Source organism: Epinephelus lanceolatus, chromosome 2, assembly GCF_041903045.1.
Source record: "Epinephelus lanceolatus isolate andai-2023 chromosome 2, ASM4190304v1, whole genome shotgun sequence".
NCBI classification, from domain to species: Eukaryota; Metazoa; Chordata; class Actinopteri; order Perciformes; family Serranidae; genus Epinephelus; species Epinephelus lanceolatus.
In genome coordinates, this window is record NC_135735.1 from 33,387,125 (window position 1) to 33,403,368 (window position 16,244).

General features: G+C 39.5%; 1 protein-coding gene across 3 annotated transcripts; it reads left to right on the plus strand.

The window, feature by feature from the left end:
• Window positions 1-9,816: 9,816 nt before the first annotated feature.
• isl2b (ISL LIM homeobox 2b) lies at window positions 9,817-14,441 on the plus strand. Of its 3 annotated transcripts, none has more exons than XM_033634323.2 (6): window positions 9,817-9,989; window positions 10,376-10,565; window positions 10,922-11,184; window positions 12,283-12,578; window positions 13,231-13,398; window positions 13,714-14,441. In XM_033634323.2, exons 1-6 carry the CDS (start codon window positions 9,932-9,934, stop codon window positions 13,828-13,830), a joined length of 1,092 nt encoding a protein of 363 aa, XP_033490214.1. In that variant the 5' UTR covers window positions 9,817-9,931; the 3' UTR covers window positions 13,831-14,441. The 3 variants fall into 3 exon arrangements, with proteins under 3 accessions (XP_033490214.1, XP_033490294.1, XP_078017041.1); XM_033634403.2 differs by having other exon boundaries at window positions 9,818-9,989; window positions 12,283-12,566; XM_078160915.1 differs by lacking the exon at window positions 9,817-9,989 and having other exon boundaries at window positions 10,410-10,560.
• The last annotated feature ends 1,803 nt before the right edge of the window (window positions 14,442-16,244 follow it).

Sequence of the window (16,244 nt, forward strand, 5' to 3'; positions counted from 1 at the left end):
CAATTTAATGTTTCAGCTACAGCCCCAAAGGAGCAGAGCATCAATTTGTGAACACAGTTCTCCTGGAGTTAAAAGCCAGGCCGGATAATACAGTATGAAAGGCGCTGTCAATCTAGGGGGCCTTTTTTTTTCACTTGAGAGACAGAAACAAAAAAAAGCACACCCCTTTGCCTCCAGTATCCAGCTGCATACAAACAGCTCTCCAAAGTTTCCTCTGGAAAGGAGCCAACTGAGGCAGCAGCAGGCAGCTTTTGGTTCACCAGAGTCACCAGTCGATTTGCCAGGCTCGGTCAGTTTTCCCAGAGCTCTGCTTGTCTGCCATTTGGTCTCCACATGCTCACACACACTGGCACAGACACACACACACACACACAGCTGGTGGAGGGAGCGGGTCAGGGAGTCGTGCACCTGCTGTCCTGTTAATAAAATACCCCAAAGTGATGCTGAAACCTCTTCCTTCACACAGCAAAGCTTCCCTCAGGTGTGAGAACATGAGTGCTGTACAAAACAGGCAGATTGTGACACAAGTGAATTAATCAGCTGGTCGGTCAGCAGAACACTGCGCAGCACATGGCACGAGACTGAAGCTGGGACTGTTGTACTTTAAATTACCCAGCAGCACTTATGGTGGTGTTGTACATCTGAGAGTGCAGTCAGTGCTTAATCTTCAGGGTGATGCTGCAACTATCAATACCTACTCTATGATGTTTTTGGTCAGAAAAGTGTGAAAAATTATTATTCTCCAGCCAATTATCCTCTTTTTGTACACTGGATTAACTACTTACATAGAACCTTTTCAGTGCTTCAATGCACTTTGTGTCTTGGCCAAGTTTATTGCAGTAATATTTGACGACAATAGATCAGATCATGTTCATCTTATCATGCAATAGAGCCAAAAACAGATTCAAATAGCTTATGGACTAAATTTACTTAAAAAGGTATTTAATACATGACAAAGAAAAGCACCAGATTCTCACATTTCAGAAGCTGGAACCAGAGAATAATCATCAAATGATGAATCAGTTATTAAATAGCTGCAGATTCACTTTCAATCAGTTGACTTATCTTTAAATAGACTAATTGTTTCAGCTCTCCTTCAGCGAATTAAAAACCATAAGAATAAAGTTTTAAAGAAATGAGTTCATGCAAAGTTCATGACAAGAGACTAAATGAGATTTTTGTTTAAAATGACAAGAATGCCTGTATTTACAAGTACGTTAATAAAACAACAGGAAATCCTAACAACTGTTACATCAGATTGCGTCATGGATGAATTACTGAATGGGCCAACTGGGCACAGGTCCAGGGGCCCAATGTGTCAGGGACCCACTAGCCTTCACATGCAATATGTTGCTCAAATTAACAGGTAGCAGGAAGAGACTCAAAATGTCCACAAAGGGATGCAAACGAACTGCAAACCAGGGGCCCATTGTTTTGTAATCTGCGTATGGACTGTATTATATTGTACAGTCTTCCATTTGTATTTTCCACCCCCTGAAACAAATATGTGAGCTTTTCTGCTTCAAACCATGCCATTAAATTTAAATGAGTTAAACAAAAACTATAATTAACTGTACATGCAATTCTGGCTAATAAATATCCATCTGTTACTATTAAAACTGATTAACTGGAGATTATGGATATTTGTTTTCAGTGAACAGAATTCCTTACAGACGACCTGTTTCAGTGTGCTCAGAGGCGTCACACTTGAGGTGATAGCATTGTTTTGATTGGTCCAAACAGAGATGCTCCCCTCCTGACACAGCCTCTTGTTAAAGCTGCTGATAAGCAACAAGACGGCCGCTCTGCGCTGATGAGAGCGGCTGATAATAAAATACAAGATGCACATTTGTAAAATAAAAGAGGCGGCTGACAGTTACACTGATAAGGTAATAATGGCACAGGTTCTCCAGCCTAACAATGCAGAGCTGCCCTGAGGCAGCAATCAAAAATTAATACTAATTATCATGTGAATACTGCATTAACTCAGAAGAATTATGAATTATAAATCAGCAACATGGTTCCCCTCTCAGAATGGCCTTGCATGCATGAGGATGTGATTTTTTTTTCTTCTCGCTGACGCATTTTTGAGGAGTCTGTCACAAAATAAATAACTGTGCATGCAGATGTACCATCACTGCTCTTGATTTATAATAATTATTTTGTGTTAAATACACTGTCATTATGTATTAAAGGTAAAAACGTTTTGGTCCATTTTCACCATATTTGTCTTTAAGGTCATCACCAAGGGATCTAAGGAGGTATCTATCAACACATTTTTATTATCTTTTAACTTGAGTGCTTGTATTAATTTCACTTTTGGCTGACTGTGGACATAAGAGTTGTGTCAAAGCACTTAAATCTAACTCACTATTGGCTCTGGTAAATCATTCAGAGCTTTAAATCAGCCGTTAAATACATTTCAAGATGGTCAAATGATGCTTTGCAGGAGTCAAAAAATCAACTCATTCAAATGTGGTAAAATTAAAGTAATCACAATATTATACTGCAGAATAATACAGACATATACAGTCTCAGTGATTTTAGAATAAATGGTGCTGGGGCGTCGGTGGTTTAGTGGTAGAGCAGGCGCCCCACATACAAGGCTGTTGCCGCAGCGGCCGGGGTTCGAATCCAGTCTGTGGTCCTTTGCTGCATGTCATCCCCCTCTCTCTCTCCCCCTTTCATACTTGGCTGTCCTATCCATTAAAGACAAAAATGCCCAAAAACATATCTTTAAAAAAAAAAAAGAATAAATGGTGCTACATACGGTGTGCAGGAATTAGCCCAATGGCACATGCCTTTGGTGTCTCATGATCATACTTATGAGGTGACTATAAAACATGAAGAACACTGCTATAGTAATGCTTATAAACAGTTTTATAGGATATATTGGTGCATTATTCAAGAAATTTCTGTGTTTTTGCAAGTATGATTCAGATGTGATAAAGTAGGCTATATGTTATGATTTGTCTTTTTTTGTCATTTAACAGTGTTCAGATTGGATTATTTTATAAAGCAAAGTATATCTCTGATTTTGAATCCAAGTTACAAATAAATAATTTAAATCAGTTATATGATTAAGTTTTGTTTTCAAGTTTTCAGTTTTTTAATTGATCAAAATACAATATTTATGGACCCTGTGCTGAGAGACAAACAAACAAAGCGTGCATGTGATTAACGACTTCCAGGAGCAACAATCCTTCCCGTCTGGCTGACCTGCATCTCACTGGAGACGAAGCCAGACGCTACAGCAGCTCTAGAAGCTCTCACTGCATTTTAATAGAGGCGATGATGTCATAAAACTCCCTCTTTCTCTCATGTGCAGGCAAGTGAGTGCACAGGAAAAAAAATCATGCAGAAAGCACACGCCCTCACACGCGTATAGGAAGATATTGACACAGCACACGTGTATGAAAACAAAATACCTGCAGCCTTCAGTTTACCAGCCAGCTCACACAGCAGTTTGGAGTTGTCAGAGCTCTTCAGGCCTCATCTTAAATAAACACAAAGACATGAAGGTCAGCCGCCGCGAGGTTTAAGCTTTGATTTCCACCGGGACCACAAAACACTGCATGAACTCTTTCTGTTGCAACTTCAGGTACAAATACACACTAAACTGCACATGCTACAATGTGCTCCTTTAACACTAATAGGCCTGATAGGTCACTTGGCCTCAAAAACTTGGCCTCAAAAAGGTTTTCCAAATTTGATATGATGGACATGATAAAAACAACAAAAACTAGTTGGCTCAGTATTGGGAAGAAATATGAAGTATGTTGCATATCCAAAATTGAATACACTTACGATACCCTGAAAAAGGTTTGCCATATTGTATCTCCAAATATCAGATATAGAGTTCTGCTGGAGCCATCATGAAGAGGGTGGGGAATCTTACTAAATAAATCAAAAACATACACCATACAGTACCCTGGAGTGTGGCTTTTGATATCTTAATTACACAACAGCTAGACAATTATTGTGTGTCTTTCCTTATTTTAGTCTCATTTTATTAGTATATATCAAATATTCAGTGTATTAGAATAAATTGTAAATCCTAGCGGGGAGGTTTTACTGTAAGCCCTTTGGGAGTTTGTGCCTTTGTGCCTCTCATGATCTTTTCAATGTTTTTTGTTACTTACTTTTGTTATTATCCTTTGTGCAAACAAACTAAACTGAACTAAAAAGAGGCATGTCAAAAGTAAGTGTCCATATATTGTACATGTTTTTAAAAATCATCTTAATTAAGGACATAACCAGCTGGAATTGAAATGATTACCAAAATATTTGAATAAATTTTAAAAAATCCATGGCACATTGTTAAGCTGTACAACTTTAAAAAGGATCAGTCTGTTTTCACCGAAGAATTATTTGAAAAAAATAACAGCTACAAAACAAAACGTCACTACCCGACTCAATAGCAGCACTTCATCCTTTTTTTTCCTTAAAAAATAAAGATGCTCCAGTGGACATAAAGAAATTGGCACAACTTCAACTGAATCAAGCCCGGGGACTTCGAAGGAATCTGCACAGTAAATTACTTATAGGTCTGACAATAAAGGCAAAGTGCCATAGAACCCTAAAACATTCAAGAGACAACGAGTCACTGTGAAAAGTTCAGTAATGCAGCCCAGGAGAGCCCCCCCCCGAATTCCAAACAAGAACATTTTGCTCTTGCCAAAGTTTAAGTGGATGATTTCAGTCACACATATATATTTCATGAGGTTAATGGGCCCCATCAAATTGTGATTAGAGATTCTTCAGGGAGGCTTTTATGCTGGAGTGACAGCTAGGATGGCTGGGCTTGATCTCGCCGTCATTAACAGGTCACAAACAATAACGCTGCACGTGACGTTTCCTGTCACTCTGTATTGAATACACACACATGAAACACTCGTAAACTTAACCCCTGACCTGCGGCATCAGCAGAACAATGAGCGCATGTGATAATTTAGTCTACATTCAATATTTTATTCCTCTCTGCAGGCTGCTATACAGCGTTCATAAATAAGGCACAACATTGTGATCAAAACTTTGCCAAAGGTTTGAATGATTAAGTGCCCCACACTTAACGCATGCTTCTACAGAATTAATCTGAGTTATCATAATATTGGTTTCTAACTTATCCTTGAGGGGAGAGCAGCAAAGACAGAGATGCAAATTTGCTACAAAGAACCCTCAAGCAAACAGCATCAGCTTGGTCGGTGTGCCTTTCCTCAGTGCTCTTTACATTTTCATTGTTTACATGGCTTACTGCATTTATCACAAGAGGCTCACCAGCACGCACGCTCCTGACAAAAGTGACTTGGGATTTGACCTCACTGATGTCTGAAATAGTAGCCACGTCCAGCTTAGCAGACACTCTGGGGAGGAGATTCTGTAAAGGCAACCACAACATGTTTAAGCTTACAAAGCTCTCGCAGAGCTTTAGTGACAGTGACTGAGACTATAAAAGGTAAAGTAATGGTTATAATGAGCTCTCTGAGGACAGGGTGAAAGGGTTACGTAAAAGCATAAAAGAGGTAATGCTCAGCCTGGTTTTAAAAATATCAGCAACATATTTCTTTTTTGTTCGAGCCGCTTTTACAATAAGAAATAAAAGTAGCTCGAATACGATACCACTCTGAGAAACACCATACCTGTGGTACAATTTCAAGTGACTGATGTAAGTGAGTCAGTCACATCGAATCAACCACAAACTGCACCTTGTAAAGCTTATAAAGATCAATATGAGCCGTATTAAAAAATACCTAAGATTTAGTTTAATGCATCCTAATTCAATTGAAATGCCATTAGATGTAGAAGCTGACAGTTATATTGAACTATCGCAGAATACAGGATGAAGTAGTCACTCATTAAAAAGAAAAAAAAACTTTTAGATGCATTAGAACATTGAGATATAATAGTTAAAATCCAATATGCATAATACAATATCTGATTCTGTATGCATGCCCAAACACTTTGCTCTATGAATTACAGAGGATTATTCTTCTGGGAGGGAGTCTGGATTCACTCAATTTGATTTTGAGCAGACAAATTTCAGTAGCCGACAGCTTTTACAACTTTTATAAACTCATGATATACAGCAAACTTTTAATATTTGGAACTGTATTTTTTAAATGTTGAATTAGATTTAATACGAACAATAAATAGACAGAGTAAAAGGGATTTCTATGTCCCATATTTCTGAGCCAGGATTAAGGTTAACAGCTGTAAAAAGATAGCCTTGACAACCTTTACACTTACAAAAATATACAGTCTTCATCTCTGTGACATTAATTTTAACGTTTAGTTTTGAAAGAAAAGTTTGTGAAAGGGAATGTTCACCTTTTTGCCACTGACAGGTGGCAAAGCTTTCCAATAGCAGAGCCTCCAGCACAGATGTGTGCGACGTTTAACTGATTTTGAATTGCTAAAATCAATTAAATTCCTCTTAATCATCTTAATCTGGTGGGAACCAACAGTATACCACTAATTCTAATTCTCTTCTGATTAAAAAATCAACGTAGAAACACACACACACACACACACACACACACACACACACACACACATTAAGAATCATGTTGTGCCACTTGTATCTTTTTGATCCCTTTGACCTGATCTTCTTAGGCACCTTGCCCGAGAGAAAATAAAAGCACTTCCTGCCATTTAACAAACGACCTTATGGCAGTTCATGCATCCTAACTGAACTCACTACCTTCATATCAGCTGTGGTCTAATTATAGCTCAGGTATCCCTTTTTGTTTGTGCACTCTTGAACGCTCTGCCAGGTCGCTTCATTTCTGCAATGATGGATCACTTTCCACATCAAACACTGTCACTCTAAGCTATTTTTGATTTGAAAAAACATACAAGAGCCTGTGTTAACACAGGCAGGAGATACAGGATGTACAGCATGCCTTTGATCACCAGTGCCCTTGAATGAACCAGTTTGGGCAAACCAAAAATACTGCAGGCTTACCTTTACACAGTTGCTATCAGACATGAGACTTCTCCCATCTTGCTGGCAGCAGTGATGCATTCAGTGTAATACAGGGCAGGTTGTCGGTTAGGGTGCTGCTCTGGAGGAGACTGGCCTGTAGGAAACATTTTATATGTCTGCAAGTATAAAAAAACAAGATAAAGCACAAAATAATGTTACCTTATAGGCGACTATGACGTCACTTCACTTGTAGTGCTTGGTATGACAGCCAACAACCTGAATTGAGGTCATTGGTCGTGTTTGTTTCATGGTTTAATGACAATGAAGTGTCAGTATAGACCCAACCGTGTCAAAGGCCAGAAGCATTTCCTACAGCAGGTCTGATATGGCAGGAATACTACACTAAACATACTGTAGTGACCCTGTCCTCAAACACGTGCAAAAACATGAAGCTACACCAGCCAGCTAACAAAGCAGGTCCCAAAAGAAATTTCCTTAACACCAGACTGTAAATCTATGATAAGAGTTGATTAAATAAAAAAAGATAGATGAATAAATAGATAAATAAATAAAATTAAATTAAATTAAATTAAAATAAAATCAAATTAAAATAAAATAAAATAAAATAAAATAAAATAAAATAAAATAAAATAAAAATAAATAAAATCAAATTAAAATAAAATAAAAAATGTATATCTGACCCCAGTTGTAGACTAATATGTTGGTTAGTGGACTGCAGCAATGTCCTCACTAATATATTAATAATATTAATAATTAATAATTAATATTCATAATAAATCTGTTGTCTGGAAGTTGGGAAATCAATCTTGCCTAAAATATTTTGTTTGGCAGCAATGCAATGCACTCGCAATTTGTTGTTCTAAGAAAAAAAGTGGCTGCTTTTTACACAGTAACCACAGTTTGCGCCTCACCTGTAGACAGCGTTGAGGGATAAATCCCCCATTGTGTATCCTGATGTGACCCTGATTTGACCCCACAAACCCACAGCCAAGCTGGTAGTTAACATCACCTTACTATTAAAGCAATATAACCACATTAACACACACAACTGACTGAATGCATTCATATATTTCTACTCACCATTTTCCCCCAAACTCCTCCTCTTATACACCGATGCTGTCAGCTCAGCTCGTGAGCAAACTAAAGTTGCCAGCCCCGAACCAATCAAGACACTGTTTTAAACAGAAGGAGCACATCTGGTTTGTGGCTTTCAAAATAAGACTCATTACGGAATGAGTTGCTTTTGCGGTCCCTCTGTCTGAGTGTGTTGGTTTCACCTGAGGCTGCAAGAGGAGGGAAAAGGGAGGAGAGAGATGCAGAAAAAAAATCTGCTCTATATCTTGAATAAACAGACACCAGACATCAGCAGTAAACCAAAAAGCAAACAGGCTAAAAAGCAAAACAAAAAATCCCTGATGTTTCTATAAGAACCTCTGTCCTTGCTTGAGATGCTGCCCAACATCACAAGTGACCACTGCAGCAGCTCCTTCAAACTGCTCCTGCAGCAATGATTGACAGAGAAGAGTGGAGGACGCTTTATTTATTTGGTCTAACAAACTCTACTGAAAACATACAGGAGGAAAAACATGTTTGAACAGACACAGCAAACATTGGCATTATGCAACTGTCTGTATTGTTCGCTCCTCTGCAAACACACCGACCTGTCAATGGAAATTGACAATTGGATGTAGGTTATCTAAACAATACAATGTTTGTAAATCTAATTGTTGGACCCAAATTTGATACTCATACATTTATTTTTCTGAACAATGGCTTTTTATATTATTCCCATGAAGACTTCAATTTTATATAATTGCAATATGGAAGTTTAGTTAAGATATTTAGTTTTCATATAGGCCTAGTCTATGGATAGAAGATTATAGATTCAAGATTGAGTTAAAGTCCAGTCTCCTGTGTGCTCAGCATTTCTCATCTCCCCTTCTCTGGCAAATGTAGTTCTGCTTTTCCACCAATAGATGGCCTTGTTCTCGAGTAGATGGGCAACCAGAAAGGAGAGGAGGCTTTTCAGATGTCCTCATATCCTGCTGAACTTATGACCAACAAATAAAAAAATAAATAATGAAATTACTGCAAGGATGAATCATTGTGGGCTCCCTTTTTAAATTAAGAAACAACAAAAAAAAATGTGCCTCCAAGTTAAAGACCAACAATGCAACTCTTGGGGTCTCAAATATTATCATTTTCCCATCATGAAATGGAAATAGGTTTGATGTTTGACCAAGATATACAGATCAGCTTAAATCAAAACATTAATAGATGCGAAATTAAAATCCTGCTTCAGGGGAGCAAGACAGAAAGTTCTTTCTTATCTGTGTGAATATGTGCAGGACAGTTTAACATACAGTTTACGCATGTAATCATGTGATCCTGTGTATGGACCAAATAATACCCTGATAATAATCAGTTATTGCCTCATTGTGTGACCAAGAAATACAACTTTTAGGCTAGATTAACTAAACAAATCTGGATTTTTTTGTGGTTAATAGTTTTACAGAGGCTTTGCCACATTTTTTTTAGTACATCGATGATGATGATGATGGTGATGATGATGATTATCACCATCATGAAATTCATGTACATCTTAAAAACCGGATGGAAATGGCTCCATTTTGTCGTTAAAACATGAACATTTCTGATTTTTTATTTTTTATTTGATTAAACAAAATCTGAACATCTGCATTCTTAAGCTTTTGACACATAAACACACACTGGCTTTATTTATTTATTTATCACAGGTTGGGACAGAGATGCAGAAAGGCGATTGGAGAGTCCGGTGTCGGCGTCATGACGTCAGAGCAGCAGCGTGTGGGACCCCGCAGCCTCCTCGCCCTCAACCCACCACCCACCCCCACCCTCGTACCCTCCCAGTCCAGAGAGACACACGTTATCAGGGAGGCAGCCGAAGGGCCAGTCATCTCCTCACATCTTTTCTGCATCTACCACAAGCCCCTTTATCCGTCCTGTATGGTGGATATTATTTTCAGCTCTTCTTTCTTGGGTGATATGGGGGATCATTCCAAAAGTAAGTAAGCGAAACTGCTCGCTGGAGTTTAAAGTGGCAGATTTGGTTTTTCGTCGCGGTGGTATTATGGGCTACATGATATATTCAGCTGTGCAGCGATTGGTAAAGTTAATTTCTTAATGATGCATTTCCGTGTGGTAGCATTTCTTTGGCTGTGATTGTTTTTAGAAATGGAACAATTCAGTGTTTTGCTTCTTCATCTGTTACATAACATCATGACTTGTCCAGTCTGCAAAATAAAGGAATGCACTGCAAAGCTGAGACACACCAGCTGGACTTTAACATGTAAAATACACAGTGTAAATGCTGCAGGGTTTTTGTTGTGATACTGTGTCTATTTGGATGCGTTATTAGTGTGTGGTTACAATGCTGCGGGCTCTTTGCAGAGAAGCCAGGATTCGCGATGTGTGTAGGATGTGGAAGTCAGATCCATGACCAGTACATACTGAGAGTCTCTCCCGACCTGGAGTGGCATGCAGCCTGCCTGAAGTGTGCAGAGTGCAGCCAGTACCTGGATGAGACCTGCACTTGTTTCGTCCGGGACGGCAAAACATATTGCAAAAGAGATTATGTAAGGTAGGAGTTTGGAAATATATCCTGTTTAGCTTGTATTATATTAAATAACGCTGAGTGTAAAGTTTAATGTATTTAAATAGAATAAGAATTTATTTCAGAAGAGGGCAAACCTAATTTAAAAAGTAGGAGTTTGGGCTTAAAAAAATGCGCAAAAAACAGAAGACCTTTGTAACACATATTTACTGCACAAAGTATAAGAAAATACACTCAACCGTATTATGACATCTATTAAAATTAAAAAGATATTATAGCATAACAGCATTTAGATCAGCCGACAGTTTTCCTCGTTGTGATTTCTCACATTTCCCCCAAGATTTTTAATTCTTTGACTTTCCTTCCCCCCCTACATTTCCCAGGCTGTTTGGAATAAAATGCGCAAAATGCAACCTGGGATTCAGCAGCAGCGACTTGGTGATGAGAGCTCGGGATAACGTGTACCACATCGAGTGTTTCCGGTGCTCGGTGTGCAGCAGGCAGCTGCTGCCGGGGGACGAGTTCTCCCTGCGGGAAGACGAGCTGCTGTGCCGGGCGGACCACAGCCTGCTGCTGGAGAGGAACTCCGCAGGAAGCCCCATCAGCCCCGGACACATCCACTCCAACAGACCGCTGCACCTGGCAGGTCGGAATATTATTATTATTATTATTACTATTACTATTACTACTACCTGTATTTATTTATTTAGGACACAGGAATCGTCGGCAATTTATTTCTAAATAAAAGGCCTGTCGATAAAGAAATTTATGCAAACAATTCTCATATTTTATAGTAAATTTAACTCATATAAAGTACATTTTTTGTTGGAAAAAACTGCTTTAGTTTAGAAAAATGAAAGGAAAAGTCATGCATTAGTATTTTTTCTATCCTTCTTTAACATCCAGATAATTTGTTTGTGTGTGACGGGCTCGGTGTGTGTGTGTGCAAAGTGTGTGCTGCGACCTTTCTTTGGGCTAATTTCATAATTGATCTCATTAGCGTTAACCTGCTCTGTTACCATTATCTGAATAATCTGGTATTTGAGTCTCGACGGTGTGTGTGTGTGTGTGTGTGTGTGTGTGTGTGTGTGTGTGTGGGCAGAGCTGTCATCCTGAGGGCTCCTTCCATCAGAAGGAGAACAAAGCAAATGTGTGAATAATGTTCACCAACTTCCTGCTTTAAAGCGCTCGATTCAAAATACCTCACACACCTCAGCGCGGTGTCACACAGGCCTGCAGCGGTGACAGCTGCAGGAGGGAGGTCACATTCCCACTGCGTTTCTCAACCTTTCAGACCAACTGAGCTGAAAATACAGATTGCTGGGAAAAAAGAAAAGTCTATACAGTTAAGGATTAGCCTATATATAATAACAAAAAAGTAAACATAAGTTATGAAAGTAGCTGAAATTCTGAAATGACTGTCTTTCACCTCAGTAAATTACGCACCAGTATTCGTTCTTATTTTCACGTTAGATGTAAATATACAAAGCTTTTTTTGTTGTCATAGGAACTTTCTAAAGACAGTTATGTTTTTCCCCCTCTTGCAGACATTTCTAAAAAAAAATGTCAGGCTGATAAATTGCTATTATTGCATAACACAAAATATCCAAGAGGCATCAAAGGCAAGACAGTGCAGATTGAGATTAATGGGCTGCTGACTTGTTTCAAAATCCAAAAGGCTTTCTGAGGCCTTTCTACACTTTCTGACAGACGCTTTCCCCCCCTCCTCCTCCGTCCTCTGCAGACCCGGTCACGGTGCGGCAGGCCCCGCATCGGAACCACGTCCACAAGCAGTCTGAGAAGACGACCCGGGTCCGGACGGTGCTGAACGAGAAGCAGCTGCACACGTTGCGGACCTGCTACAACGCCAACCCGAGGCCGGACGCGCTGATGAAGGAGCAGCTGGTGGAGATGACCGGCCTGAGCCCCAGGGTGATCCGGGTCTGGTTCCAGAACAAGCGCTGCAAAGACAAGAAGAAGTCCATCCTGATGAAGCAGCTCCAGCAGCAGCACCACAGTGATAAGACTGTAAGCATCTTCGTAAGTTTGGCCACTTGATCTCTACGATTTTTCTTCTTTTCGCCTTTGTTTATTTAAAACCATGACCAAGGTACATGTTGACTCAATTCACCCTGTCATATTTCTGTTTTTAAATTCTATTAAGATGCAGAGTGAAAAGATGCAACTCATCTGAACTAAATAACTTTCTGGCTTAATTGTTTTCTAAAAAAAAAAATGTTTTTTTAAATTGGTAGCTGTTTGCCCTGTGATTACTCCTCTTTTCCCTATAATGTTAATCACTGTAATTTTACTCATTTATAATCTTTATTTTTTAATACTTAACTTATATTAAGCCACAACACAGCCGCTCCTGTTGGCTCCAGTGCTTTTCTGTATTCAAACTTAAGGTCAATAAATAATGGATCAACTGCTTTGGCTTCAGTTGCTTAACCTGAAAGATTAAAACATCCTCTGCAACCAGGCTATGTCTGCATCATGGGAAACATGTCTCCATCTGAGACCATAGATAAATCTTTGAGGAAACTTGGAGGTAAAGGAAATTTGGAAAACGTGTATGTGTCATGAGGACTAGGGAGTTTTCAGTGCTTTCAAAGGTGACATATGCTTTCTTGCATGACACACACAATGCTAATGCTGTGCTTTTTTTTTTAAAAAAAAATGATTTTGTCAGAACCTGCAGGGTCTCACAGGGACACCTCTTGTGGCCGGGAGTCCTATCCGTCATGAGAGCGCCGTGCAGGGGAACCCAGTGGAGGTTCAGACCTACCAGCCTCCATGGAAAGCCCTGAGTGAGTTCGCCCTGCAGAGCGACCTGGACCAGCCAGCCTTCCAACAACTGGTGTGTGTGTGTGTGTGTGTGTGTGTATTCAGCACAGACTGAGCTACATGTGCACACAGAGACATGCATGCACTGCAGACCCATGACTTAGTCCTATCAGTCTATTTATCAGCCATTTTGCATGCACGCTCGCAAAGAAATTTGGTGCTCACATGTGCACAAACAGTATTAGGATGTAGTTACATAGATGCACACATGCATGCCAACATTGTGTCTTCACATCAGCAAAGACAGGGACGCTGTGTTTTGAAGGAATACCTTTCAAAATAAAAGCCTGAATATGTCGCATTTTCTGACGCATTTCTGTCTCTTTAGGTGTCTTTCTCTGAATCGGGCTCTCTCGGGAACTCCTCGGGCAGCGACGTGACTTCTTTGTCCTCTCAGTTACCGGACACCCCCAACAGTATGGTACCCAGCCCGGTGGAGACGTGAAACGGGGCCCCTCAGACCTGTCGGTCCCCCTCTCCTGCAAGGACAGTTGCAGCATGATCCCGGTCCCCTTGCATGTGACCAGCTCATCACATCGCCCAAACTACAGAGAGGAGATTTTTGTTTTTCTTTGTGACATGGAGGAGATGGAACCAAGAAAGCACCGATGACTCCGAGTTATTTTTTTTGTGGAGCTTTCATTGACAAAAAAACTAAAGCAGAACAATTGTTGCATGATACGGAGAAAGCAGATGTACAGAAGACCTCCTGATGGATATATACAGCAAACCTTCCCTCTGAAAATTGGAAACATTTCCATGTCGAAGCAGATGGACATTCTGCGGTTTCATTGTGATCATATTGTGTCTTGTTTCTTCAACATGAGAATTTTTTTGATACATTTATTGCGTTGTCGAGTCCCGTTGACTCTTTGTCTTAAGGTCAGAGCATGATAATCTGCAAATTATTCGTGTTGTAAAATACTTTATCTTAAGGGCAGGTTGTTTGAGCTTCTCGAACACAAAGTAAATTATTGTTATATTATTTATTGTTAGGAAAGCGATTCGTAAAGGGATTAATAACTGATAAAAAAAAATAAAAAAGCTGAATACATATATTACGTGTCTGGATGACCAATGTTTGTGCAGGCGCATTTTTCTTTTTTCTTTTTTTTACCTACTCTCACTTTTTTTTGCATTTGCAAGCCAATATCGTAATTTATTTAAAAATGCAGCTCTGCCATTAACAACAACTGTCCATATTTTATTGCAAAACTAAGACGAGAAACGAACTGATTCCACAGAGCTATAATTACATTTTGTTTTCCACCGCTCTGATGGCGACAAAGTCAAATTCACTGTCCAGATCCGACGCTGCAACAGATCGTTACTCCTCAAGACAGCGGGTCATTTCTGATTTGGGACACGTGCAACAATAAAGCTTCTGCAGGACAGTGGCCGATTTGAGGAGCAGATTCAAAGCGTTTAAAAACTAAAACAAATATTCATGCAGTTGCGCTGGATATGTTGTTTGTCCTGTTCAAACTGTATCAAGTTGGCCTGCCTGAATTGAAGCCTGGAGGCTCGGTTGTCTTATCACCCCCCCCCTCCATCTGCGGTGCTCTCCCCCTCGGTTATGTAGCAGGACTCGGCCAGTGGTCATTTACTATCTCGGGGGCAAAAACCTGCTGTAAATTGTGCTCAGTCCAGTTCCTCTGGTTGAGTCACAAGCTGGTCTAGACAGCGCGGAGGGATCGGCGACCTCTTATCTAGTCCTGGCATCACCTGCAAGCGATACACTGACTGAAGCCACAACAAACTAACTAAACACCCCCCCCCCCCTCTATACATACACACTCTCCCCCAAAGCCCCTCGTATGTGAGGGGAGCAGAGAGCAGCTCGTAAAGGGTCACTTCTCCTCCTCGGTTTATTTTCCTTGAGTGAATTGCGTTATTGCGCACGGGTCAGCCGAGATGACAGCTCAGGCTAAATGAACTGACCTCCTTTACACTGTGTGCAGGACAAAACAAAGCTGCCATGTATGCACTGAGAGTCTGCTGAGACACTTGTTTTTCCAGATACATATAGGTCATTTATTTATTTTCTTGAGTGAGCACAGGAGCATGCTCTCTAAATGTTGCTTATCATGTCAGGAGTGGGATAATTTAATAACGTCTTTGATTCAGTTTTAGAGAAAAAGGAAAAGGAAAACGCGTTTTTAATTGCAAGAAAATAATTTTTAAAATATGTTTAAGTCTCAAAACAATTCTTAAAACAAATTAAATAATCCCAAGCTCTGATTTCAATCCTTACTTGAACAAAACTGACGTTAATAATTCACCAAATTATTACTGACCTTGTTTTCATATTAGATCGTTTTTGGCTGTGAAAAAATGATACAAAAAAAGTTATTTTATCATATTTTTTTTGTGTCTAGTACACGGACAGCGTCTTAATCCGAAGTTTGAATGACAACGGGCTGATAATAGATTTGTAATTGAGCTATTTCAAATAAGATAAGCAAACAATGCGAGCAGATTAAGATAACAGAGATAAGAGAAGAATAACAATGGCGCTTACAGACAAGAATGCAGGCCTATTAATTGTCCTGCAGCACAAAATCATTGTGGGGCCATATATGTTTCCAAAACATCTAATTTCCAGCCTGGATACTGTATATAACTCATCCCCCAAAGGCTCAAGATAAATAACATTAAAATAATATGCGTGTGAACTGAAACGATATTTAGTATTACTTAAAAAAAATGATCCCAATGTCATTTTTAACCCTTCAGTTGCAGGCAACAAAACAAAGCTGCAAAAAGATTTGTGAACGTATTAAATAAAATAAGCTTTCATTTAGAGAGCTGCAACATCAATATGAATATAAGGAAATAAAAAACTAAGAAGAATCAGCC